Source organism: Aspergillus pseudoviridinutans, assembly GCF_018340605.1.
Source record: "Aspergillus pseudoviridinutans IFM 55266 DNA, scaffold_6, whole genome shotgun sequence".
NCBI classification, from domain to species: Eukaryota; Fungi; Ascomycota; class Eurotiomycetes; order Eurotiales; family Aspergillaceae; genus Aspergillus; species Aspergillus pseudoviridinutans.
This window is the reverse complement of record NW_025091286.1, coordinates 358,848-384,869: the sequence shown is the minus strand read 5'-3', so window position 1 is coordinate 384,869 and position 26,022 is coordinate 358,848. Positions and strand designations below refer to the sequence as shown.

General features: G+C 52.2%; 7 protein-coding genes across 7 annotated transcripts; 5 read left to right on the top strand and 2 right to left on the bottom strand.

Annotated features, from left to right (window-relative positions):
* Window positions 1-3,342: 3,342 nt before the first annotated feature.
* Window positions 3,343-3,997, top strand: Asppvi_008589 (Zn(II)2Cys6 transcription factor domain-containing protein; the record flags this gene model as incomplete). The annotated part of the gene is made up of 2 exons (XM_043304455.1): window positions 3,343-3,489; window positions 3,614-3,997. The coding sequence occupies 2 exons, from the start codon at window positions 3,343-3,345 to the stop codon at window positions 3,995-3,997; spliced, it is 531 nt and encodes a 176-aa protein (XP_043160390.1).
* A 1,610-nt stretch (window positions 3,998-5,607) lies between these two features.
* On the top strand, window positions 5,608-8,142 carry Asppvi_008588 (uncharacterized protein; the record flags this gene model as incomplete). The annotated part of the gene is made up of 3 exons (XM_043304454.1): window positions 5,608-6,539; window positions 6,596-7,030; window positions 7,098-8,142. The coding sequence occupies 3 exons, from the start codon at window positions 5,608-5,610 to the stop codon at window positions 8,140-8,142; spliced, it is 2,412 nt and encodes an 803-aa protein (XP_043160389.1).
* A 614-nt stretch (window positions 8,143-8,756) lies between these two features.
* Window positions 8,757-11,966, top strand: Asppvi_008587 (putative NRPS-like enzyme; the record flags this gene model as incomplete). Its single annotated transcript, XM_043304453.1, has 3 exons — window positions 8,757-9,775; window positions 9,827-10,826; window positions 10,875-11,966. The coding sequence occupies 3 exons, from the start codon at window positions 8,757-8,759 to the stop codon at window positions 11,964-11,966; spliced, it is 3,111 nt and encodes a 1,036-aa protein (XP_043160388.1).
* Window positions 11,967-12,160: 194 nt separating this feature from the next.
* On the bottom strand, window positions 12,161-15,678 carry Asppvi_008586 (putative DNA damage repair protein Mus42; the record flags this gene model as incomplete). The annotated part of the gene is made up of 2 exons (XM_043304452.1): window positions 12,161-15,570; window positions 15,624-15,678. The coding sequence occupies 2 exons, from the start codon at window positions 15,676-15,678 to the stop codon at window positions 12,161-12,163; spliced, it is 3,465 nt and encodes a 1,154-aa protein (XP_043160387.1).
* Window positions 15,679-16,153: 475 nt separating this feature from the next.
* On the top strand, window positions 16,154-17,783 carry Asppvi_008585 (FKBP-type peptidyl-prolyl cis-trans isomerase; the record flags this gene model as incomplete). Its single annotated transcript, XM_043304451.1, has 4 exons — window positions 16,154-16,243; window positions 16,307-16,723; window positions 16,781-17,513; window positions 17,578-17,783. The coding sequence occupies 4 exons, from the start codon at window positions 16,154-16,156 to the stop codon at window positions 17,781-17,783; spliced, it is 1,446 nt and encodes a 481-aa protein (XP_043160386.1).
* Window positions 17,784-18,436: 653 nt separating this feature from the next.
* Window positions 18,437-21,486, top strand: Asppvi_008584 (serine/threonine-protein kinase; the record flags this gene model as incomplete). The annotated part of the gene is made up of 4 exons (XM_043304450.1): window positions 18,437-18,662; window positions 18,713-20,571; window positions 20,623-20,685; window positions 20,749-21,486. 4 exons carry the CDS (start codon window positions 18,437-18,439, stop codon window positions 21,484-21,486), a joined length of 2,886 nt encoding a protein of 961 aa, XP_043160385.1.
* Window positions 21,487-22,047: 561 nt separating this feature from the next.
* On the bottom strand, window positions 22,048-25,556 carry Asppvi_008583 (DUF3591 domain-containing protein; the record flags this gene model as incomplete). Its single annotated transcript, XM_043304449.1, has 4 exons — window positions 22,048-22,135; window positions 22,193-22,372; window positions 22,437-22,493; window positions 22,549-25,556. 4 exons carry the CDS (start codon window positions 25,554-25,556, stop codon window positions 22,048-22,050), a joined length of 3,333 nt encoding a protein of 1,110 aa, XP_043160384.1.
* Between the last annotated feature and the right edge of the window lie 466 nt (window positions 25,557-26,022).

The window sequence follows — 26,022 nt, the reverse complement described above, 5'->3', positions numbered from 1 at the left end:
GTGCATAATTTGCTCATCTTTGGTTTCTTGGCATTTCCTCGTGTCTTTCTCGAACTACTTGGCTTGATGTAGTACACACACACACACACACACACACACACACACACACAGAGTGCTACCTGCGTACACGAGCTCAGGAGTTCAACCCCTTTGTCTGGCTTCGCAGATGTGATATGACCCACCCTCGGATGTCGGTCGTCCTGATACCCTAATCCAAACCTCGGTTGTTGAACCAACGGCCGATTGTGGTGTCCAGCCGCCAAGGCCCCATCCAGAAGGACAGGCCACATACCACCCATGTGGCTGGGGGGCGGTCAATCCATTCGATCAAGACTGCTTGCTAGGTTCTCATTTGTCAGATCTTCAATCGAGCTGCACCCACGAAAATTTGTGGCTGCAGAGCTGCTCTTTGATCATTCGTCTGATTTCCCCGGGCCAGTTGTTAGGCCGGGCGTTGCAGCCAGACGATTCATAATATTATTGCAAAATTGAGGTCGATCCCAGGATTTGAATACCCCGGCCTGGCGGTGATCGTCGCCTCTGTTATCGCTTGGTTTCGCTTGCATGCGACACGAATTTGCCACCGATGATCAATCAGACATACCAGTGCAGAGTACGGAGGTACTCCGTGGATTTATTCCCTCGCCTCTCCTGGCAACCACAACTCTTGCGTCCCATCGAGCGAAGAACACCACGTTGTCAATTCCATTTTGGACGATTGTGCCTACAATTGTGCCTATCCAGCGTCCGTTGGAAAAGGGTGGGGGATTTTGCCACCGCCGCAGGTCCGCAAGGACTGTCGCTTCGATTGCGGATACCTAGTCTATTCCACACAATACTCAATTGAGAGATAAATGTTCCCTACGGAGTACGTACTCTGTGGATTAATCAATGTGCACCGTTAGCCATGGGTGGCCAGTCCGCCAATCAGAACCTGAAAGGCCCCTATGAGGCTGGTTTGCCACGTTCCACATTGGCGAACTCAGTTGCTCAAGTAGTCTACAAATGATACAAATCAACACTGTAGAATTTCTCGCGGTTCTTGGCGGTGTTGATCACCCTTTCCCGCACCGGCCGAAGAGGAGGGAGGTACCAGAATAACGGTGGAGATTGTCGCTTTTCCACGGCCACAGCCCAATTTCCTCACCGATTGACTACCACAGCAGTTCGTCGGTCCACATCTCCAGGACGCGTAACGGTCGTAGCCGGGAAATTTCTGTGTAACCTGTACGAACGGACGGAGTAGAATCTTGTAGAATTGTTGATGGCGTAGATGGCTCTTCGTTTAGACCAAGTCTTGGCGCTTTAGGCCAGAAGGGGGTGGCAAGGCAGAAAAAGCGGTACGACCTCCGTATGGCCAGCGCCCGCATTTCACGGGAGCGTCATCAAGTTTCCTTTTGGGAAAACGCAGAGGTGATCTACGTCGGCACCAGCCAGCCCAAACCTCAGTACGGACCACGGCCGCATTCGACTGTTCAAATTCAGTATCTAGTCCACCATAGTCCACAACATATGTTGGCACAGACGGTGCCTCGGTCCTTGGTTGCCTACCATGGTTAGTGGTTCTGATATGCGTGGGGATTTGCGGTGCGTTTTCGACTTTCGACAGGATTGGATAAGCTCTTTTACGGAATGGGCACGGGAGCACTGCATATCTAGCTTATCGTGGATCGATCCATCATGCAACCGAAGCAGAACCCCTTTCTGATCAAGATGGTAGCCCTCGCGTCTGGCGGGGCTCGCAATAATTGTTGTGATTGTTTCTTTTCGACCCAAAGATGTCGGCGCCCCATTCTACTGAAACCATCCGCCTTGTGAACCACGGAATATCTCTGTTAGCGCCCTATCATATCAGACGGATTTTTTTTCCGAGAAGAGAAACATTATGGGACTATCGCAGAAAATTCGATGCCCCCAGGAGGCCATAACATCAATGGTGCAATATTTGCTGCTACAACCAGAGTAGACGACCCGAAATGGAATGCAGAAAGTGGCCCTGTGAACATTGGGCTAAGTTCGGCATTCCTCAGAAGACTCGGATGCTGAAGAGAGATTCCTGGGTTTCGAACATTGCACGCAGATGATTCAAGCGAAATAGCAGCGGATTCAGTCATGATTAGGGTGAGGGAAAGAGGAGGGGAATTGGAGAATGGTGGTGCAGATATACGGGGTCTACAGCTCTGCGTCCAGAACCCGACGCTCGGATTGATCTTACCAGGATTGCTCAATCGCCCTAGCTTGAGCGTGCCTGTCTGCCTATCAGAGTCTGACGCTCTACCTGGTCCTCGATGCTCCGCTTCAGAGCAATTACTGGGACTCTGATCATTGGTTCAGCCAACCTGATTGCTTCCATCGGCGCTTTTCAAGCATTCTCATTGATGGGCCAGCTTCCTTAGATCTGGGCCTAATGCTCTAAACCCGCATCGCTCCTAGAGGGAAGAGGTTAAGAGCGGCACTACTATCCACTCCTGACAACTGTCTCCAGATTCACTTTCCATTCTCTCCAGCCTGAAAGATTAGGGGATCTTCGGATCCGAAAGGCGCTTGGGCACGATTGCCTGAAGGGGCCTTCCACTTACCAGTTACCATACTTGTTCATCCTTCGAGTCTTTTGGTTAGACATTCCCTTTACCCTATTCTTCACCATTGCTAGGCTCTAAAGCTACGGAGTAAAGCTTACCCAACCTCCTGGAAGGGTTGGAAAGTCGGGAGGATCCACGGGAAAGTGGAAGCGGCCCGTGGATGAGGCAAAAGTGTCAAAAGCTCACAATCCAATTTAAAAGCTTCATCTATTTTTTTTTTTTAGTTTCCTTTTTTCCCGCCTCCCTCAAGCTTCTCGTTTCCGACCCATTTTCTTTTCAAATCCTTTGTGACACAATGTTGATGATCAGTTCCGGAAACTGATCAGAGTTGACGGGGCACTCCAATCTCGCATTTCGGACCAGATTATTCTGCACTTCTGCCCACTTACCCACTTAATCACCCACCTGCATGTCTCTACTGACCCTTAAGTCTGGCCGAGTCGATTGTTTTGGTGTCGATCTATTCCTGCTGAGGCTGAGAACCGCTGCCCCGTTTTCTTGAAGCATTAAGCAGCGTCGAATCGCCGAGCCTGGCTTAGCGCTCCAGGTGACTTACCTTCCTCAAATGCTCTGCTGATAGAGAGCATGTAGTTCGAGCACTTGAGGTTTGGTGCACCCCTTTCGGAGAAGTAGTATGTTCAGAAGAAAACTCATTGTCCAGAGTCCAGTCTGGTCTTTCCTCCCTTAGCTCGCCTCTTCCGGTTCCTTTTTTTTTTTTTTTTTTTTTTTTTCATATCTCTGTTCCTCATTTCATCAGACCATGTCTCACCAAGGGCCTCCTAGGCCTTTTCGCCCTATCGCTCCAAGGACCTTGTCCGATACGCCAACAGCGGGACCTGCCGCTGAGGAAAGTAAGATACGGAGAGCATCAACAGCTTGTACAGAGTGCCAACGACGTCGGACCAAGGTACCTGTCCCTTTCGAAGCGCGTCCCCTCTTTCAAATGCGCGGCATTTTAAACCTGCCCTTCTTTATATCCCCTTTTCTATGTACACCATTCTGACGTGCTGCTTTCTCTACTCTTCTTAAAGTGTAGTGCAAACTCGACCGGTACCCCATGTTCCGAATGCGCCCTCCACGGCCGAGATTGCATCATCGACGAGTTCGCCGACAAACGTCGTAAGGTTGTGCGAGATCGCGCCCAGGAGGAGTTAGTATACTACCGCGAGTTTGTTGAGCAGCTGCTGGCGGCCATTCGGCACGGCAAGCGTACAGACGTCGACGCCATTATCAATGTCATCCAGTCGGGAGCCTCGCTCGAGAAGATACACTTGATCGTCGCCCAATCACTGAGTCATACAACCGATGTCGATGGGCTTGAGATTACCGTCCCTGAACTGAATGTACCGGATGGCGTATCTGCGGAAGCGTCTCCCGATGCTGGGCTGAGCGCGATCTTGAATAAAGATTCATGATCTGGAAATCAGGTCCCGTAGGCCGTTCACGACGATGGTCTCCCTTTCTGCAGATGGCATCTATTTTTAGCATTGTTCCCACCACCATGCCAATGCTTTGCAAAATTAAGAGTTCTTTCTTGGAGCTAAGCCTGGGCGGCATTCATGTATAGCACAAGAAGAGGGTGACTACATGGCCGTTAGCCTTTGAAACATCACTTGACATGCTTCTAGTCTCAGGCCGGAACAGGAGTACCATATGGGCTAAGACTGCCAATAAAGTGGCTTCCTGAGCCTATCTTCATTCTTGTCTTTACCTTCCTTGCACGACCTTTTCCAGCCCCCAATCGATTCATGATTTATCATACTGCCTGGCTCGTTCAGTACCTGTCTCCCACCAACATGACCTTCCTCTTCCCGACCGCGTCGGTTCCCAACCAACTGGGAACAGCGGGAACGTATCTGTCCTTTCACTGACGCCATTGAATTGTGGAGTTGCAGCCGCGAGGGATGCATGCTGATCAAACCTTCATTGGATCCAACCGCGCAAGTTGGCATCTACCGCCGCGAAGGGAGTGTTTCTGTTTATTGAATGTCGACAGCGCACAGGTGCAGGCCGGTTTGTCTCAATGCACGGAACGTGTTCGACCTGTTTTGCCATGTTGCCCACGTGCTCAAAACACCATTCCAGCACCAGATAGATGCCGTCGTCAATGGTTGGGCGGCGCCGACGACGCGACAGCTCCATTCATTACATGGCAGTCGTGAGACTGCACGAAGTCCTATCAGGTGCCCACTCACTAACACCTGAGAACGTTCATTCATGGCTTTTGATTTTCATTCCTGGCGTACGGGGGATACGTTGTGCATGATTTAGTCTCTGACCCTGGGAACGATCTCGGTTGTTTGACGCCATTCTGATGATTGATCTATACGAAGCAGTCATATTGCTCGGTCCAGAACAGCTCAAGATCTTTTCTCTGGTTCTCATCTATGTTGTCAAACAATGAGGCATGCCCAGTCCCGCTTCGCTCTGGGGGTTTCATTTACTCGCTGCGATGATGTAGCTAATTAGGCAAACTCATAGACTGGAACTTTGCTGTGGACTTTGATTTCCTGCCATCCATCTGTAACGCTTGTTTTTGGGGTTTTTTAAAGCTACAGTCGCAAAAGACTCGCAGCCGACTCAGGAGCACGTGACGGGAGCGTTCACTAGGAGACCTGGTCTTGAACAGCGTGCATTGAGATATTCAGCGCGACTCGATAAACCCCGTATGAATAACAACTCAATTATCACCAGTTGATTTTCTTTGAAGTGACTGCGACTGACATGGGTGGTGCTCGCCCACTAGCAGCTGTGGGGTACCTCCATGCTCCAAGTCTCCAACCCCGCACGGCGCACGATGACTGGAGCTTCTGCCGTTTGGCCCGGCACTCCTCCGAACTCGCTCGGAAATTTCTCCATGTCATCGTCATGCGTCCCATTTTCGTACTTCTGTCTGTCTTCTGATGCTTGTGCGATGGCAGCGGAAAAGAGGAAAAGAAGACAGTAGGACAGGAAATCCCCACCACTCCGTCTCGTGCCTAGAAAAACGACCTGCGCAGAGTCCCTTGTCTCGCCTTCCGAACCAATGAGGGCTTCTCTTACGAACGGGGTACATACACAGCTCTCGCCCGGAAATGGCAGTGTCGTCGGAATCAGCACAGACGGCCCACTCCTCGCTGGGCGGAAGCGAAAGGCATCTGACTCGTCGTCCCCAGCGGCCAAGGGCCCCGTGCGACGGCAGAAGATTACACGAGCATGCGACTACTGCAAGGAGAAGAAGTCACGGTGTACGGGGACGCTGCCGTGTATGAGATGTTCCCGCCTTTCGCTCCGCTGCGAGTACAATGCGGCATACTCGCGAGGCCTGCCGCCGGATCCTTTGCCTGCGCCTTCGTCGTCCTCGCTCGTGAACTATGCGGATGAGGATCATGCGCGAGGTGGTACCCGTACTGCGCGGAGTTCTATCTCTCAGCGATCGTCGAGAGAGCCGCCCAGGACTGGTGTAGGTTTGCGACGGCGGCATGGTCGAGCTGGTTCGGAGGTGTCGCTGCGTGATTCGCCGGAGCCAGTTGTCACGGACTTTGAGGGTAATTATCTTGGGCCGGCGTCTGGGGTGTCATTCTTGAATCGCGTCTGGAGTCGTCTTCATCAGGATGAGTCGTCGGTTATCCCTGGCGAACTGCAAGATGAATCCGTCTCCAGGAATACGTCCGTTTTCAAGTTCGGGGATAAGCCTTATTCGAACTACCGGGAGGCTGGCTTTACGCTACCACCTTTTGAGAAGGCTCTGGAGCTGGTGGGCATTTACTTTGACTTTTCGATGGTGACTTACCGTTTCTTGCACAGAGGAAGCGTGGAGGAGTGGCTCAGGCAGGTTTATGCTGACAATATCTGTTTCGCGAATCCGCCTACCGGCGTTATGGTAGCCCGGACCGCCATCATCCTTATGATCTTCGCTGTCGGTACTCTATATGAGGAGCAGAGGCCTGGTGATCCAGGAGAATTTCGCAATGAAAGGTGAGCATCTACAGACTCGCTTTTCCTTTCTCATGTACGAATACTCAAAATTACAGCGAACGATGGTATGCGGCGTCTAGATGGGCATCTTCTATGGAATCTGGACCCCCTCGATTAGAGAGTGTCCAAGCACGACTAGGTCAATGTCTCTACTTGCTTTCATCATCCCGGGCCAATGAATGCTGGTATACCTTCGGCACGGCTCTCCAGCTGGTGACGGCTCTGGGATTACATCGAAAATGGCCGGCGAAGATGTCAAAGCACGGCAACTCTTATCTGGAGCAACAACTCCGCAAAAGGGTTTTCTGGAGCGCCTATACGCTGGATAAATACCTCAGCGTCATGTTTGGGAGACCGCGGTTGCTGCATGATGAGGATACCGACCAAGAACTTCCGGATGAGATCAATGACGAAGATATATTGCAGGAAGATCCGCGGCGCCGGACCGGTTCCCCAGATTGCATGATGATTGCGTCAGTGCTTCATTACAGGTTCGTCGATCTGATTTCGTTTTTGTCATTCCTTCATGTAACTGAAGCTAAGCCTTCGACTTGACAGGCTTGGTCGTATACTTGGTGAAATCTCTCGACAGCTTTACACTATCAACCCTCATACTCGAGATTCGCCTCTTGAGACCGCAGCTCGCCTTGCCTCTGATCTTGAGAGATGGAAAGAGACTGCACCACCTTTGTTCAACAGCGTCCGAGCGACGAGTCTGATCCCGCCACTTTGCAGGCAGAGTCAGGTCTTGCAGCTTGCATATTCACACGCGATGATCCATGCGACCCGATCATTTCTGTTGAATGATTTCACGGATCTCAGTCGTCGACCATCAGTTCCACATCCGATGATCTCGGGCCACGTGCGCAAATGTATAGATGCCGCGGAAGACGTGATGAAATTAGTGGATAGCCTGGCCAAACAGAGCGTCTTGATCCAGTCATTCTGGTTTACGCACTATGTGTGCTTCTGCGCCATCATCGTGGTCTATATCCACACCATTCAACAACATCGACTCGCCTCGAATCCGGACACCGCTTCCCCTAGGAGTGTAGAAGACAGCGGCTATCTCCATTCTCTCTTCAGTCTCGCAGAGACTTGCCAACAACATCTGGCTGAGGCTACCCGTAAGAATTGCCCTAGCCGCCGCTATAGTATTATCCTGGAGGAGTTGAGAAGGGAAGTACATCGGCAGATGGGAACACCCATTCAACCTGAGAGTCCGGAAAACTCTTATGGAAATCTCCGCGCCAACTCCATGCGAGGTAAAGAGACTCTCATGGTGGGTCAAGGGCATGCAGCGCCGGCCCATGTCGAGCAACCAACCTCCATGATTACCAACGCGACGGTCCATCAGCCCACAGCTGGCAGTATCCAATCGCCGAATTTCCTAGAAGGGCCCGTTGGACCTTCTGAGGACTTTGGTATTCTTGATAATCTTGAGGGCTCGATCTGGTGGGCTCAGCTCGATTCCTGGGTAAGTAGATGTCTGCTCCAGCTGCAGTTTCCAGTGTCTGATCGAATGCTTACTGGTCTTCATTCAGGCGTTCTCGAATCTTATGAGCGATCCTGCGACGATGCCTTTCTGAGCTACTTGTTCTGAATCATTCCTTTGTCTACTGTTGATGTAGAGCGACGATACATGACGTTGTTATTAACGAGATTATGGTATTGATGATGGATATTTGCGTGCTTCCTATTTCAGGGGAATACTTTTCAATGCATTTGACTCGTTGTCTGTAGATTAGCGAGCGCTTTGTAGGCTTTTGGTGGTGAGATAACTCGATAAGACCTATGCCAGAAGCACTAGTAGTGAAGTTGGTGTTCTACTAGCAAAGTGAGCTGGCAGTAAATACATATATACCCTTTTAGTCGTCTATCAGACAAACTACTCGGTTAGATACAAGCAAGCGATGCACTGGCAAGACATTTCCGGTCAATGATAGTCGGATTTCCTATGAACGGGTCAGAGACCGCAATACCTCATCTCCGCTCGGATTTATATCCGAGCGATGGGCCAACATTTCCGCACTTCAGATCAGGAAGCTCTGGATGCAAGCCTGCGAGTGTCGGATTTGAGGATCATCCGCAGATGCCATAATTGAGAATCAAGTCAAGATGGGTTTAAATATACTTTATTCCCCTCTTTTATTCCAAGTTGTTCGAAAGCCCAAACTGCGGACTCTGTTGAACTCCTCGGTTCAATAACTACCAACCATGCTATCCTCACCACTTGTTCCAACAACGCTTCCGGAAGCGCATACTTCAGACAATGGAGTTCGTCCTGAAGTATCCGACAGAGAGCCTTTGACAGTCGACGAGCTCGTCCGGCACCGCGCATCTTTACCACCATCGCAGCAGCCAGTGATATCATACCCGCGGACTGGCATCGACTATGTGGATTATCCGCTACGACAACTCGATGTCTTCGCCTTTCGAGTCGCCAAAGCCATTGCTGCTCTGGCACCTCCGCGGGCGAGTTCAGCGGCAAAGCCAGCCGTCGTTGCGCTGCTGGGACCGTCGGACCTCAACTACCTGGTCATGCTTCTGGCCTTGACGAAGCTCGGCCATGCAGGTTTGCTTCTCTCGACGAGAATATCCGTCGAGGCGTATGTGTCTCTGCTGGAAAAGACGCATGCGAGGCATATCTTCATTCACAGCTCCTTCAGGGACACTGCTGCGGAGATCAAGCAGCGGATTCCCAACTTACTGGTCGATGAGATTCCGACGCAAGAGCACTACGATTATCCGATTACGGAAGACGCTGATACGAATCTCATGCCGCAGTTGGATCCTGAGGCAGAGTCGAAGCATATTGCATGGATCATCCACTCGAGTGGCTCGACGGGGCTCCCCAAGCCAATTTTCCAGACCCACAGCGCCGTCATCAAGAACTATGCGGGCAACATGAACATGACGGGGTTCATCACGTTGCCTTTGTACCATAATCATGGCCTCAGCTGTCTGTTCCGCGCAGTCCACTCGTGCAAGTCGTTGCGTCTGTACAATGCGGAGCTGCCGCTCACGAAGCAGTATCTGCTGGATATTATGCAGTCGCATGATTTTGAGATCTTCTATGGAGTCCCCTATGCCCTGAAACTCCTCGCCGAATCTAGCGAAGGCATTGCTGTCCTGGCCAAGTTGAAAGCAGTCATGTTTGGGGGTTCTGCTTGTCCTGATTCGCTGGGAGATCGCCTTGTTGTAAATGGAGTCAACCTGATCAGTCACTATGGAACGTAAGTATTTTTTTCTAGGCACAACTTGAAGCGACTCTGACTTAGGGACAGAACGGAAACGGGCCAATTGATGACGTCTTTTCGACCGCGCGAAGACAAAGGATGGGACTGGTTGCGGCCCTCGGAGCAGGCCAAGAAGTATCTGGCGTTCGAGGAGCGTTCTCCGGGTATTTTCGAGCTGATCGTCCTCGACGGCTGGCCTTCAAAAGTCCTGTCCAACAGACCGGATGGTTCTTACGCTACAAAGGACCTCTTCCTGAAACATCCTACCATGGAAGCGTACAAGTACTACGCTCGATTGGACGACACGATTGTCCTCGTCAACGGCGAAAAGGTCAATCCGCTGGACATGGAGGGCCGAGTCAGACAGCATGATGCGGTCTCTGAAGCTGTTGTCTTTGGAGCTGGAAAGGCCTGTATCGGACTGGTGGTCATTCGTGCGCCTGGCACCGAAGCCGTATCTGACGAGAAACTCATTGAAGCCATCTGGCCCGCCGTTACACAGGCTAACGAGACAATGCCAGCGTTTGGCCAGCTTTCAAAGAGCATGGTTCGAATACTCCCGGCCGACACGCAATATCCTCGGACGGACAAGGGAACCGTCATCAGGCAGGCTTTCTATCGGGTCTTTAGCAATCTGATTGAGGAGGCCTATGAGGCAGAGGATGCGTCGACTGGGACATTGACCCTTTCAGAAGCCGAGTTGAAGGACTTTCTCAGAGAGCAGCTCCAGGGCCTGTTACCACTAAAAAAGGGCCAGGCGTTGACTGACGATGCGGACTTCTTTACCCTCGGGATGGATTCCCTGCAGGCTACGCAGTTGCGATCTGTTCTTCTGAAGACGCTGGACACAAAGGGGCAGAAGCTAGGGTTGAACGTTGCGTTTGAACATCCTACAATCAACGCATTGGCTCGTTATCTGAACGGCCTTAGATCCGGGGTCTCGGAAGGCCCCGTGCCTGTCGAGGACCAAATGAGTGCCCTCATCTCAAAGTACAGCCACTTCGAGCAGCATAGACCAGTTCCGAATGGGCTCAAGGGAAGATATATTGTGAGTTTGTCATCTTTGTCCATCCCGGTGTAAATTAACACTTTCCAGGTTGTCACGGGCGCCACTGGATCCCTTGGAAGCCATGTCGCCGCGAAGGTTTCCGCACTCGAAGACGTCCAAAAGGTATACTGCCTTGTACGTGCTAGCTCAACAATCGAGGCCTACGACCGCCTGCTCAAATCGCTGCGAGCCCGAAATGTCTACGCCACCATGTCCGATACTGCCCGCAGCAAGCTCGTCGCTCTTCCCTCCGATCTCTCGCAACCCACGCTAGGTCTCGAATCATCGACATACTACACCCTGACCTCGGAACTCACCGACATCATCCACTGCGCCTGGTCCGTCAACTTCAACATGCAGCTAAGCAGCTTCGAAAAGGACAGCGTCGCCGGCCTCAAGCACCTCATCGACCTCTGCCTCAAAGCCCAGCGCCCCACCCCCGCAACCTTCAACTTCTGCTCCTCCGCCAGCACCGTCTTCAACACAGAAGGCACAGAAATCCCAGAAGCCCTCCCCAAGAATCTCACCTTCGCCCAGCACATGGGCTACGCACAGTCCAAGCTCGTCAGCGAACACATCTGCATCCACGCCGCGCAGCAGACCGGCCTGCGCGCGCGCGTCCTGCGCATCGGCCAGGTCATCGGCGACCAGACGCACGGCATCTGGAACCACACAGAGGCTATCCCCCTCATGCTGCAGTGCGCAAAGACCATCGGCGCCCTCCCCGCCCTCGACGAGTCCCCGCTCTGGCTCCCCGTCGACACAGTCGCGGGTACCGTCGTCGACATCTCCCTCTCCTCCGAGCTCGAACAGGTCTTCAACATCGTCAGCCCGCATCCCTTCCACTGGACGCGGGATCTGTTGCCGTATCTCCGCGCCGCGGGCCTCGAGTTCGAGGAGCTCGAGCAGCGTGCTTGGGTGGCGCGTCTGAGACAGTCGAACCCTGATCCGGCGGTTAACCCGCCTATCAAGCTGGTGGAGTTCTTCGCGAGTAAGTATGACAAGGATCAGCCGCGGCGGGTACAGAATTGGCATACGGAGAAGGCGAGGGAGGTCTCGCGCACGTTAGCGGAGTCGAAGCCGCTGAGTCAGGAGCTTGTGAGCAAGATTGTGGAGTATTTCTGCAGGGAATGTTGGTGAGGAGGTGGCCTGCATTTTGCATAGATCTAGATTAATCCACATCTCATCTGCATGTAATTTCATTGGAATTGACTGGTCATCTTACTCAATTAAAATATATATCACTAAATCAGATAGACTTGCTCGCCGTCGCTGGATGTTCATTGTATCGAATCGTAACCATCTGATATATACATGTACCGAAAATATGCACGCTAAGGAAACTCAACAGGCGGTAACCCTCTCTGCTCAACACCTTCTCTAACACCCTTTTGCAGAGATTGAATGGCCTCCTCCCATGTAATTGTACCCTGGGAACCGTCCGTCTGCCGGCCACCTGCTCGGGAAGCTTTTGCGTCCTCCACAAGCCACATCAGCCAGGTAACGACCGACACGGCTTTGTCAATATCCTTTTCGTCGACGACGACACTTTTCAGGTACCGAGCGAGGGCCTCAACATCTTCGTTGAACGGACCTTCGTCCGCGAAGGCGGCATGCCATGCGCCGACCTCGTCCCGGAGATCGGATAGGGCTGTCAGTTTCTTGGAGGTGAACGTCGGACGTTCCGGGAGCGGGGAAAGACGAAGGCGCTTCTCCTGTGCTGCGGGCGCAGAGGTGGATGGCCCGACCTTTCGAGGAGCGGGCGCTTGCATGCCTGAGCGTTGGAGCTTACGCGCTCGTTTCTGCTCTTCGAGGACTTCGCGGCGGATGTCTTCTGGGAGAGCTGCGAGGAAGTCGGCCGAAATTTCGGGGTCGGGGGAGGGAGAGGGCTGGCGTGAGGATGCTTGCTCCTCGGTACTCACTGAGGGTGGAGTGGGTCTTGCGACAACAAAGTTGGACTGCGTGAGGGTCATATTGCCCGTGCCTTTGGTGCTGGTTCGACCTCGTCTTTTTTTCGTGGGGGTCGACGGCTTTTTAATCCCGAGGTTGCCGGATGACGCTGGACGTGAGCTGGAAACAGAAGGCACGGCTGGTTGAGGTTCTGGAGTGCTTGAGGTTTGTCCGTAGTATCCTAAAATCTCAGCACGAACATCTTCCGGCAAAGCGGCCAGGGTGTCCGGGTCCAGCTGCGACTGAGGAGGGAGTGCTGTCGCTGTGGACTGTTGTGTCMTACGTGGAGGTGGGCAAGGCGAGGTCGAGCGAGACGCCTGTCGACCTTTGCTCTGCGACATCAGCTTTGATCGGATGTCGCTAGGAAGTTCAGCAATGACTTTAGGGTCAGCCTGCGACGGCATGATGAATTGAGTTCCGGAGATGTTCAAACGTTTGTGCGAATCGTCATTCAGAAAGGGGCCATGGCTGACGGCTGCGGCGTCCGCTTTGCGCGGGCTGTCCAAGTCATCAGGATCCCGGACATGCTCATGACTTTTCCTCACAGGGGACGCCTTAAAGTTGAGTTGCTGCTGGCTACCTTCAGGCTTGTCTGTAGCCCCTAACTTGAGGGGCTCAAGCTTCGTCATCTGGACCCCCAAGCCTCTTAAATCACCAGGCGTTATTCCAAAGCTGCGAAGCATGGAGATCGCCTCTTTTGCAAGGGCCTCCGGCGCGTTGGTCGCTATGCCCAGTACGACACTCTTGTTGAAAACATCGCATTTCCCATGCCCAAGGTGCTTGACCGGCTCCAACGGCGCATCTGCAGATCTTCGCATCACCTTCAACGTCAGCTGTTTGCCTTTGACAAGGTTATCGACAAGTCTGCGGTGTAACTCCTCGCACAAAGATCTCACAAAGTCCTCGGCCTGGGTCTGATTCACAAAGCGAATCCCCCAGTTGACTTCAGCAGAGACTGACTTCCTGAGAACTTCATTACCGACTTCCGTTCGGTCGATACCGCGAGCATATTCCCAGATTTTGAGACCGGTCTTGGGTCCAAGATGGTTAATCAGTTTCTCACGAGAGAGGTCTCTGACGTCCTTCACGAATTTAACTCCAAGCTCCTCCAGCTTTGCCCCAAGACTATATCCGACACCGGGTAGATCCTGCACTGTGAGATCGCCAACGAAGTCCAACACACTGTCCGGCTTTAGTTGGAATTGGCCAGCGGGCTTTGCCTTTCGCAGGGCAACTTTAGCCAGCAGAACATTTCCGCCTATGCCAACAGACACATCACAGCCAGTAGTCGCTTTCACGGAGTCTCGCAGATTCTGGGCGATCTCGTCTGCTTTGGCCTGTTCGCGGTAGATAGACCCTTCTGATATCCCTCGCCCGTCTGAACCTCCGGCCTCGAGACATTGCGTTGTGATATCAACAAGAGCTTCGTCAATGCTCACGCTCTGGACAACACCATCAACCGCGAGGACAGCACTATAAAATTTCTTGCTCGCTTCTTCATAAGCAGGAAAATCGTACGGCAAGACCTTCAGCTCCGGACAGGCTTGTAGAGCACCCTTCATCCACATTCCGTTCTTGATGCCCCGGGCGCGCGCAGGATAGTTGCAGCTGGCAATTTCGGAGCCAGAACCAGTACCGTGCGCAATGGCTACCGGTTGGCCTTTGAGCTCTGGGTGTTTCAGCGTCGACACGGCCGCGAAGAAGGAATCAAAGTCGACATGTAGAATATAGCGTCTTGCTCCTGGAAACGCCTTCGTGCGGCCAGCTTCAGAATGAGATTTTTCCTTTGCAGCAGCTTGCAGCTGAGCCTTGAGCTCTGCTTTCCACGTTGATAGGTGATGCAAGCGAGATTCCCGGTAGAACTGCTGAAGAAATTCGGGGTTCACAACACTTGAATTGCGCATCCTGGGATCCGCCAAGAGCTGCGCATTATACTCCTCTGGTGTCATTTCCGTTTTGGCAGGCCCGGATTCTCGAGTGACCAGCGGATCTGGGTCGGTTACGCCGACTGGAGACTGTGTTGATATTCTACGACCTACTTCAGCTGCTGCGATATCTTCAGCATCTAAGTGTTCGGGTGAGTTGCTTCGTTCAGACTTCGATAGGCCAGGGATGTTCCCCGCCGGGTCAGAAGAGGCAAAGCTAGGAAAATCGCCATAGTCCGATTGCGTGGCCGTTTTCGTAGCTTCCTCAGCCGCAGCTGTCTGTTCAGTCTGTTCAGGAACTTCAGGAGGTTCTGCATCAGAAAGAACCTCTTTGGCGGGCGTTTCTAAGCTTTTCAGTCGAGATGTGTACCAGCTGGAATCTGACTGATCTCTGTAACCGGACTGCTGTGTATTCGCCTGGGTCAGAAGTCGGCCGTTATCGAAATTGAGAACCTTCTGAGCATGACCCTCATCCACTACTCTGAATGCGTCCCACGGGAGCAAGCGTCCAGCCTTGATGCTTTCGACCACCCATGCTGGTTTGACAATACGATATCTCTTGAACTCTTCGCGCTTCTTGGGGGTGAGAGAGCTGGCAATGATATGGGTAGCGACGGTCTTTCCGTCCAAGTATTGAAGAAAACCACCACCATGGCTTACTATGAGACGATGGAGGTCCTGTAGAGAAGGCTGAGTGTAGCCATTGACGTGTGCGACAACGCCGCGGAATACCGGGGGCCGATCCGGAGAGGAGGAGCGTATTTCAGCGTCCAGGTTCTGCAACTTGATCTTCTTACGGCGCATATAGTCGCCGAAGCCACCGAAGTTCGACGCTTCATATTCCTCGCCTTCTTCATCGTCAAACTGATCTAGATATCGAAAGTTAGTAAGGAACGTTATGCTTCGGAACGACAGTACGCACGATTTTCGATGCGCTTGCGCACAGCGCTGGAGTTCGCATCAAGAATCGAGCCCATGATGGGCTAGGAGGAGGAGCATCATCAGATACCACTTCCTCAGAGATATCGCTAGAGTGACAAGAAGCTCAACGTCTACTCGTGTTGGGTGGCGGAGGACGCGAATGGCTGACACGACGTCATGTGACAGGAGGGGAGAAAGCTATCAGGCGGCGAATGACGGCAGAAAATAAGGCAGCCTGAGGCGGTGGCTAACCTGATTGGCCGATGGATTGTTTCCATGGAAAAGAAGAAAAAAAGTAAAAAAAAAATGGAGACCTCAGGCTCCACCGCTGGTCCATTGCAGAAAAAAGTCGGTCCCAAAGCTTGGGAGACTCTCTACTGTGTATATCATCTCAAAAACTTTCCTTTTTCTTCTTATTCCACATCTTAATCTACTTTCGTGGATTCCCTTTCTTTCATAGCTCTTAATTGATCTCATCGTCATTTTCTGCTTTGCATTTGCCCTTCCTTTCGCTATCTGCCTTCAATCAAAATGTCCGCTCTCCTGCCTGTCGCTGTCTACGCCCTCAGGGTTCCTGCAGGAGGACTTCTGATTCCTGCGGTTCCCGATGCTGCTGCTACGGTACGTATTTTATTGAACAGTATTGATTGATGGGATGCAAAATGTTCTAATTGCCGATGACAGTTCCGCGTGAGCATGGCTGCCATTGATCCCGATGAGACTCCCGAGTTCGAGGATGGACAGACTCGCCCCAGAGCTACTCTCAAGCTAATTCGCCCTCCCCCGGACATGGACATGGATGAATCGGACGATGACTACGAGGACGACTCGGAGGAGGATTCTGATGATGAGGAAGTTAACGGCGGCCCAAGCGACAAGGAGAAGGCCCGCAAACTCAAGGAGGCTGCCGCTCTCAAGGATCTCGAGGATGATGACGACGACGAGGATGACGAGGACGATGATGAAGACTTCGATTTGAAGGCTGCCATCTCCAAGCTCGTCAAGGGCAAGGCCCCTGCTACGGATGACGACGAAGATGACGAGTCGGATGAAGGACTGGAGCTTGACGAGATGGTCGTCTGTACCTTGGATCCTGAGAGAGTATGTTATTGACTGGTTTTCAGTCCAATGAATGCATATGCTAACTTTGCGCAACAGCACTGCCAGCAAGCTTTGGACATCACTGTTGCTGAGGGCGAGCGCGTCTTCTTCAAGGTCACTGGAACACACACCGTCTACCTGACCGGAAACTACGTCATTCCCGCTGAGGAGGGCCCCTCGGAGTATGATGAGGATGAGGACGATGAGGAAGACGAGGACGACTACGACCTTTCCCCCGATGAAGATGACCTGGTCGACATGGGTGACCTTTTGGACGACGACGAGGAGGATGAACTCGATGAATTGGCTCACCCCAGAGTAACCGAGATTGAGAGTGATGAAGAAGAGGCCCCCAAGCTGGTTGAGTCCAAGGGCAAGAACAAGCGCACCGCTGACTCCGACGAGGAGATGGCACTTGACGACATGATGGCCAAGGACGGCAAGGCCAAGGCTGCTGCCGAGCCTGCCTTGAGCAAGAAGCAGCAGAAGAAGCTCAAGAAGAACAATGGAGAGGCAGCCGCTGTTGAGCAGAAGAAGGAGGCCAAGGACGCTAAGGAGGGCAAGGAGGGCAAGGAAGCCAAGAAGGTTCAGTTCGCGAAGAACCTTGAGCAGGGCCCTACTCCTTCCGCTCAGAAGCCAGGGGAGACCACCACCGGCACTCTTGGTGTCAAGGAGGTCAAGGGCGTCAAGATCGATGACAAGAAGCTCGGAAAGGGCCCCGCTGCCAAGGCCGGTAACACTATTGCCATGAGATATATCGGCAAGCTTGAGGACGGCAAGGTCTTTGATGGTACGTTATCCTTATGCAAATAGTCAATATTGGATAGAGCGCTGACGGATTTTCTTCTTAATAGCCAACAAGAAGGGCAAGCCTTTCACATTCAAGCTTGGCAAGGGTGAGGTCATCAAGGGCTGGGACATTGGTATTGCTGGCATGGCTGTCGGTGGTGAGCGTCGTATCACGATTCCTTCTCATCTGGCCTACGGCAAGAAGGCTCTTCCCGGCATTCCTGCCAACTCGAAGTTGATCTTCGATGTTAAGCTCCTTGAGATCAAATAAGCGGGCACCAGAGCCTGCTTGTGTTCTTGAGACGGTCTATTGTTCACGTTCGACGTCACCATCTGTCCACATTGGCATCTCACTGTTTCATATATTGGCTTTTGTTTCATTGTCCAAAAGGTGTTCAGGGGTTTTGTTTGAATTCTGAATTCCTGTGATATCCGACTTGTTTTTTACTGCACAGCTACGCCATGCATCTAGCAGGGATGAGGATATTGCATGGAGTCCAAATCTCTTACTCGTCTATACAAGTGTGCCTCGACTTGTTGTATAACTCAATGATAGATTTGGATCTTATATTTTTGTCCATTCTCCTAACCCTCTGTAGTTAACGTCAGATTATCGGCCAAAGACGCTGCTTCCCTTGGGTCTTTGCGTCTCCCTTTCGTAGTCTCGCCTACCACGGTTGTCCTTTCCTCTTGTTATACTTCAACAGGCCCGCCCCCTCCTATCCGTGCTGTTCTCAACTTCAACTTCTCAACAACACAGCATCCCCGGTTTGATAGCCTGCATGGTTTATCGGATCTTTATACCTTCCTTCACTCATTGTACCGGCCGTACTATCGTTATCTGCTCGACGCTGGTATTGTCCATAGCACCGTATACATGTCTTTCGCTCTCAACTAAAGCCTCAGAGGTCGGTTGTGGAGAAGATGGCACACCAGGCTAGTTCAGAGGAAGCTGGTGGCTGTCAAGCGGTTAACGACACTGTTGAGCGCGGTGTCACTTCTTGTCTGTCTTCCCATAACCAGAAAGTCTCGGAAGAGATATCCCCTCCTTCAGCAGCTGAGCAAATCAGTCGAGGTAGCATCAGCGCGCGTCTCAAGCGCAACAGTTCCAAGCTCCTATCGTTACTAGGTCTTCGCAGCTCATCCAACGGTACGTTGCCCCGGCATAAACGATTAGAGACTTGCTAATAGTGAAATCAGTTGGAAAAGCTCAGCCCAGGGAAGGGGAGACTTTCATCCGTCAAACTAATCCAGCTGAATCCTCTCAATCCTCTGGTTCATACGCAACTAAAGACGTTTACAGTTGCCGCAGCACACAATCTAGGGAGTGTCCTTGCGTTCGTACTGCCCAAATTTCAGCCCAGAGCAGCTCCAGCACTTTGCTGAACTCATCCAAAGACCGGGTCCATACATGCGCAAAGGTTGCAGAAGGCACAGACTTTCAGCCACGTCTTCTGAAGACCGACGTTGTCGAGTCCACCCATCTCCCCACCTTTGATACTCGTCGCACCAACTCAACTTCGGCCGTGTTGACTGATATCGTGGCATACAAACTCTCAACGGCATTTGGATATCCAACTGTCATCCGCCGCTCACATCTGCGATCGCGGCCAAACATTTCAGCAGTTCACTTCGTGTCCCCGCAGCAGCCTCTCAGCAAGCAAGGTGATGGCGCCGATGATGCCCAACATAGCGAGGACCCGTCAACTTCTCCCTGCGACAGCGGCTCGCCCATGAGCACAAACTCTACTCCTCCAACCTCCGAAGAACCGTCTTCCTTTGCGGATGGTTGGAAACTATCATCGCAGAACGTGGCTCAGAAACATCAGCGCCTGTCCCTTCCAGACCAGGGACCTCCCAGAATCCTGACCCCGATTCAGGAGTCGCCGAATGTTACACCATCCATTTACACTGTGGAGGCGGCTGCAAACGCAAAAATATTCTTCGAAACATATTTCAATACCATCTTTCGCAGCGGAGATCCGCGCTTGGAACGTCGAATCGAGCTCGAAAGATGCATCCATAAATCTCCCCTCGACCCGGAAGAGAAGGCTAGAGCAAGAAAAAATTGGCTTGACCAAGAAAGAGAACATCTACGTCAATACCGTCTACTCAAGTCTCGCCCTCACCGCACCCGTCGCACTGAGACAATTGCCCTGGCTGGCTACGAAGTGGTCAAAGTTCTTGGTCGAGGAAGCTTCGGCGTGGTCCGTCTGGTAAAGGAGAAAAGACTCAGAGATGGTTCGGGCTTTCGCATCAGCGAAGGTTCATCATCCTCCTTCAGAAAGGATCGGTTTAATTCCCTGCGATCAGCTCTTAGTGGAGGCGAGCGTGATCATCGACGTCCCATGACCCGTGCAACGAAAGATGTCTTTGCCATGAAAGTAATACGGAAATCAGTGATGATACGCAACTGTCAAGAGGGTCATTTGCGGGCAGAGAGAGACTTTCTCGTTGCTTCGGCGAAGTCTCGCTGGGTAGTCCCCTTGATCGCAAGCTTCCAGGACCACAATTACCTCTACTTGATAATGGACTACATGGTGGGCGGGGATTTCCTTGGTCTCTTGATGCGAAGAAACATTCTGCCAGAGCACTTCACGAGGTGGTATGCTGCCGAAATGATACTCTGTATCGAGGAGGCTCATAAACTTCGATGGATTCACCGGGATGTCAAGCCAGACAACTTCTTGATCTCAGCGTCTGGTCACATGAAGATCTCTGACTTTGGTCTAGCTTTTGACGGTCACTGGGCGCATGATCAAGCCTATTACAACGACCACCGGTACTCCTTGCTTGAAAAGCTGGGAATTCAGATTGAAGGCGACAGAGAAGACAGGGAGGAACAGAAGTCACCAGATGCATCAAAGAATCACAATGATCTCAAGCCTGACCGGAATCCACCGTCAATCAATGTATTAGACTGGCGTGACAATAACCAGAAGCGCAGATTTGCCCGTAGCATCGTTGGAACCAGCCAGTACATGGCTCCGGAAATCATCCGAGGGGAATCGTACGACGGGCGATGCGACTGGTGGAGTGTAGGCATCATAATATATGAGGTACTTCAATCCAAGATAGGATCAAGATTGCTTCTAATGCACGCCGAACAGTGCCTCTATGGATTCACCCCGTTTGCCTCCATGGACCGGCAGGAGACCAAGTGGAAGATCCATGTGAGTCACTCGGACACATCAGATAGCTAAAGGAGAGCGTCCATGGACTGACAGGTTCCCAAGCACCATGTGCAAACGTTGTTTTTTCCTGCTGAGAGACCTGCCGATCTGATGGTATCCACGGAGGCAATCGACCTCATCAATCGGCTACTCCAGGATAAGGAGTACCGCCTATCCTCGAGCAAGTACAAGGTCAATGAATCATTAATTCTGCCACTCAGCCTGAGACGTTCCGTTCTTTTTGATGACAGCAGCCACCGGAACTACCAAGGCTTCTACGTGTACGCGGACGATGCCGGGGACATCAAGGCACATCCCTTCTTCCATGGCATCAACTGGCGCACACATCATCTGACAGAACCGCCGTTCACTCCCAAAGTAGATGGCTGGGAAGATACTCGTTATTTCGATGACAATGAAGACTCCATGGGCAACGATGATGTTTCTCTTACCTCGGAGGAAAATCAAGGGCAAGATGAGGTCGACGTAGGTCACGCTCAGGAACCAGATCTCGAAAAAGCGCAATCGCAGCAAACAGGCAGCCCGCCAGGTAAGAAGGACTGTCCCGAGCCTGCAAAGAAGAACAAGAACCGTAAGAAGGACAAACGCAAGCGGAGAAGACCACGAGACAAGTTACTGCGTGATCCGAGAGTAGGTAAAACAGTCCTCGACATTCGCAAGCGAGGTGCATTTCTAGGCTACACATACCGGCGGCCAACTGCAGTCGCACTGGCACTGGTTCCTGAACGAGGGCGATCGATGTTTAGACGGGGACACTTGTCGGAATTGTATGGATATTGACATATTCACAGCCCTTGGGTGGCGAGGCATCAGTTTATTCGATTGTCGAAAAAGCAGTTTTCAGCTGCAGTCAAGCCATATGAAGTCTTGTCAAGGGCTCCTGTATCCTTACCTACATTTATATAGTGGCAAACTGAGCGCCAGAGATCGTATGGGCTTGCGTCCGCGTTTTCATATTCTACTGAGTCGCTCTATCAACTTGCCGACTTTCTATAGTACAGAACGCGACGTAGTTGTCATTTAAGTAATACGCGATCAGAGGACACGACTGCGAGGTAGATGTAGAACGTTAATTCATGCTACCGTAGGGACCATACACCCAGTCACCCAACAATGCTCCAAACTCAAGGTATCTAGAGAATTTTTTATGCCCAGACAAAAGTGGAGAGCCATCATCATGCATGATTTCCTGCGTAAAGTGGAAAAAAAAAGGTTTGTTTTCATGCAAAGAAAAGAAAAATGACAGATACAATGCAACCGATCCTTAGGGGTATCATTGAGACAATTTGTTTACCGAAAGCAAGGAAAATAGCGCGAGTTCGATATCAGTGTGATATCAGATTAGATGGCAGGAGGAGCACCCATGGCGAACGCAGAGTCACTGACGCGATCTTCGGGTTTCATGGTCCCGTTCAGCAGGGGACAGAGCCTATACTCCTGTTAGTTAACCCACTACATGAAGGTAAGATGGAGATAGGAAACGCACTTCTTGTTGGTCTTGATATGACCGACTTGGCCGCAGTTGGCGCATTTGCGCTGGGTTCCAGCTGCCTTGGCGCCGTCAGCCGGGGAATCGCCCGTCGAGGACTTGAAGGCGCCCTTTTGCTTCTCGCGCGCGAAACGGCGTTCCTTGTTGCGGTTGAGACGGCTGAGTTCGGCTTCGAGGCTGTAAGGAAGAAGTGTTAGTTTTCTTGGAGAATGGAAGAGGGGCAAGACGGAATGGAACGTACAGCTTCTTATTGCGAGCATCGATCTCAGGATCGCCGGTGGGTTGGAGGGATTCGAGTCTAGATTTTGTCATTAGTATATGGAGAGCAAGGAGAGAATCGGGGGCAAACGTACTTGGTGGTCAAAGCTTCCATTTTATGACGATGCTGCATGTAGTGTCGAATGACGCGCGGATCCCACACTGTCGTCTCTTTCTGGACGATTTCGCCCCTCTCATCTCTGAACTGCCGGACGATACGCAAGACCTTGCCTTTCTGGTCTGCCATGCTGATCTTGCTGAACTGACTGGTTGTTTCGTCGTCGCGACGATTGGGCGCCGGGGTTGGAGCTTCCGAGCGCGGTGTGGGTTTGCTGAACTCCTCTTCCATTTCGCGATCGATGTCGCTTTCATCGTCGGAGTGTTCCACTGTTGAGGACAGACTGGCCTTCTGGGCGTCCCAGATTCGGCGGATGGATGTCTCATACGACTTTTGTTGTCTCGCGACATTGTAGCTGTGGCCACCCAATTCCTTCAATCGCTGGGCATCCAACTTGTCTTCCACACTCTCTCCGATGGCCTTGAACCCGCCCTTCATAGAGGTCTTGATGAAACTGAAACCTTCGCCACGGCCGGTAGGATCACCTTCTCCGTGTAGTTTCAGCATTGCCTTGCCCTGGGATGCTAAGAGGAAGTTACGGGTTGCCTTCCAAGGTGCCATCTGCTGCTCAAAGCTTTCGCCTTCGCCGTCCTCATCTTCGTCGCCTCCAGTCTCCGCGTCATTTCCATAGCCCGTATCATAGAGGTGCTGCTGGCCGACCTGCATGGCTTCAAGGAGACAAACATCCTCCGGTTGGACCCATGAGCGGATCGTATCAGACTCGGGGACTGGCTCCAAGGGTACCCAATACTTTGAGTCCTTGTCGTGCTGAAGAAAGTCCTTCACTTTCTGACGGTTCTGCATGTCGCTTGTGCCTGGTATATGGGCGGTGACATCGCTTATCGACAGCCTCAAGTCCGGGCTCTTCTTGAGCAGTCGATACACAAGCATCTTCATGCGATTCTTTGCAACAGTGGTGACTTTTCGCGAGTGAGGGCCAGGGACATCAACGGATGGGAACTGCTGTCCCGCGACGTAGAGATGCTCGATGTTCCGCAGATAGTAGTCACTACCACCGGTGCCGGTGCTGCTGCGTACAACAAGGAAATCCGTAGATCTTGGTTGATGCTGGAAAAGAGGAGCGCGATACATGGAGTTGGAGATTGTCGGTGTAATCTCTCCCGGATCAACATGACCAAAGATGGAGAAGGGACTCTTGTCCTGAGGGAGCAGAACGACCGTCTCGCCTATCTCGGCTTTTGGACGTGTAGAGTCCTCCATGCTCTTTCTGCGATAGTAGTTGATAAATCGATTTGACATGCCAAAATTGGAGAGCATGAAGGGACTCTCTTCGGAGTACTCCACCAACAGCACGTTGGAGTTGTCGGCCATAGACAATGCCTTGGTCGAGTCGTATAGAGTCTTGGCGTCCTTGCCCTTTTGATGCTTGCGTTTGATGTACGCGGGATTTTTGAACCAGCAGGTCTGACCAGCCCGAAAGGACATGGCCGGACGGTGGAAAGATCTGGCTTCGGCTTTGGCCAGCTCGGTCTTGTAGTAGGGCCACTGCAGACGAAGGGCGGGCATACTGTGTTCGAGAGTGACATTGCCAAGCGTGCTGCGAATTTTGTTCTGATGATTCTGCTTGAGCATATCGTATGCCTGATCGTTGGAAATGTTGTAGCGCGATGAGAGACGCCGGGTAACGTTGGCATCCATTTCTTCCCGATTGAGGTCGCCCAAAGCCTTGGGTTTCGGGGCAACGGCCTCGGGACCGCGCTCATCAAGAAGGATGAATGGGTCGTTCATGTCGATCGTCACCTTCTTAGCGACCCGCACGGTAGCTTGCTCCGGGTCATCGAGCAGAGGTAGGTCAATGTGAGAGAGCGCAATCACGTCCATGGGATCTCGACCGAGCTTGCGCTTCTTTGCCGGACGGGTGGTCTCCGCAAGCCAGTCCTCCTCATCGGCAGACTCCACAGCGTCCTTGGCAGGCTCTTCGTCAATGTCCATGATGGAGATATCATCCTTGATATCCCAGTCAGAGCACACGACACGGAGATCCTGCAGTGTGACGCCACCAGGCAGAACCTCGTCAGTATCGGTGTCGTGGTCAGCCTCGTCCCTGGATTCGATCGGCTCCTCTTCCTGGGCGACCTCGGCGATGGTGACTATTCCTAGATGCTCCGCGTCAAGAGACCGCTTATGCGACTGACCCCCTGCCTTGAAAATCCTCTCCTGATCTTGGGACAGTTCGATATGTAGTTTGCTCGGCAGGACGGGCTTGGGAGGTCTCGGTGGCTGCTTGCCGAGGAAGAAAGCCTTCTTGTGTGGGATGAGTTCGAGAAAGCGAGGGAGAGCTTTGCGATCGAACTTCGGGAACAAAGAGTGTAACAGTTCCTCCACATTCTCCGGAGGTGCTGGCGGGTTATCCGGACCGTATGCCGACATGGCAAACAGGGCTTGCTGGAGTTTCCATGCTCGGAGAGCCGCAGGATCCATGTCCTCCGCAGTAGGAGTCACGGTTCCATCATCCTCAAACGGTTCTTCTTCATCCTCATCCATCGTCATCGGCTCGGGTTTTGGCGCGAGCGGTTCGGCAGGCTTGACTGGGACCAGTGGCTTGGTCTCTCCCTCTTCTTCGAAGAACAGATCTCGGGTGGTATCCATCTGCGCCGGCCCAGGCGAGGACGGACCCTCGCCAAAGAGATCGTCGAGCTCATCGCCCGCGGCTTTCTGCTCCTCGTGATCCCCAAAGAGGTCATCCTCCGCTTCGAACAAACCCTTCTCCTGATCGTCCGCAACCGCCGCTACGTCCTCTGTGGCAAGTTCGCCCGTTCGCTCTTCTTCTTCGGGAAGATCATCGTCGTCGATATCTTCGTAATCGATCGCGTCGTCTGCTTTTTCGCCCGGCTCCAACTCTCTTGTCAAGAAATCGAAAGACATGCCACCACTTTCCCCGAAGGGTCCGTTCATCTGGCGCATCACATTATCAAAGTCCGTATCCTCGGGCTCGGTGGGCCCCGGCCCTGTTGCATGAGGCATTTTGAAGGTGGTGGGAGGAGAGCGTGTATTCTGAGGGAAATCGAGTAGATGCGGTATCGGTAGAAGACTGTAAGACACAGGCCGATAGAAACAAACGAGGACTCGAGAAAGCAAGAGTAGCGCCTCGTAGGTACCGAGACCTGCTCTACCGGCGAAAGGAGTCGCAGTCGACCTGTGTCAGGGAAGTGAGGTGTAAACGATGGAAGAGTGTTGGCTGGGAGAGAGATGAACTTGACTGCGGCGATAATCAACGAGGCACGAGGGCAGACGGCGCTAGTCCGAATCTGGCAATCAGCTCACACGGCCCTCATTCGCGGTAACAACCGGCCTAAGCCATAGAAAGACTTGAAATAGGCTATAAACAATGGTTTTATTGGCTTTTCAAGTACTAGAGTGGCATGTTGTACACCGGTCGCAGCGACGGCAGCATTGTGTGTTGAGTTCAGATTTCCTTCCTCCGCATAGT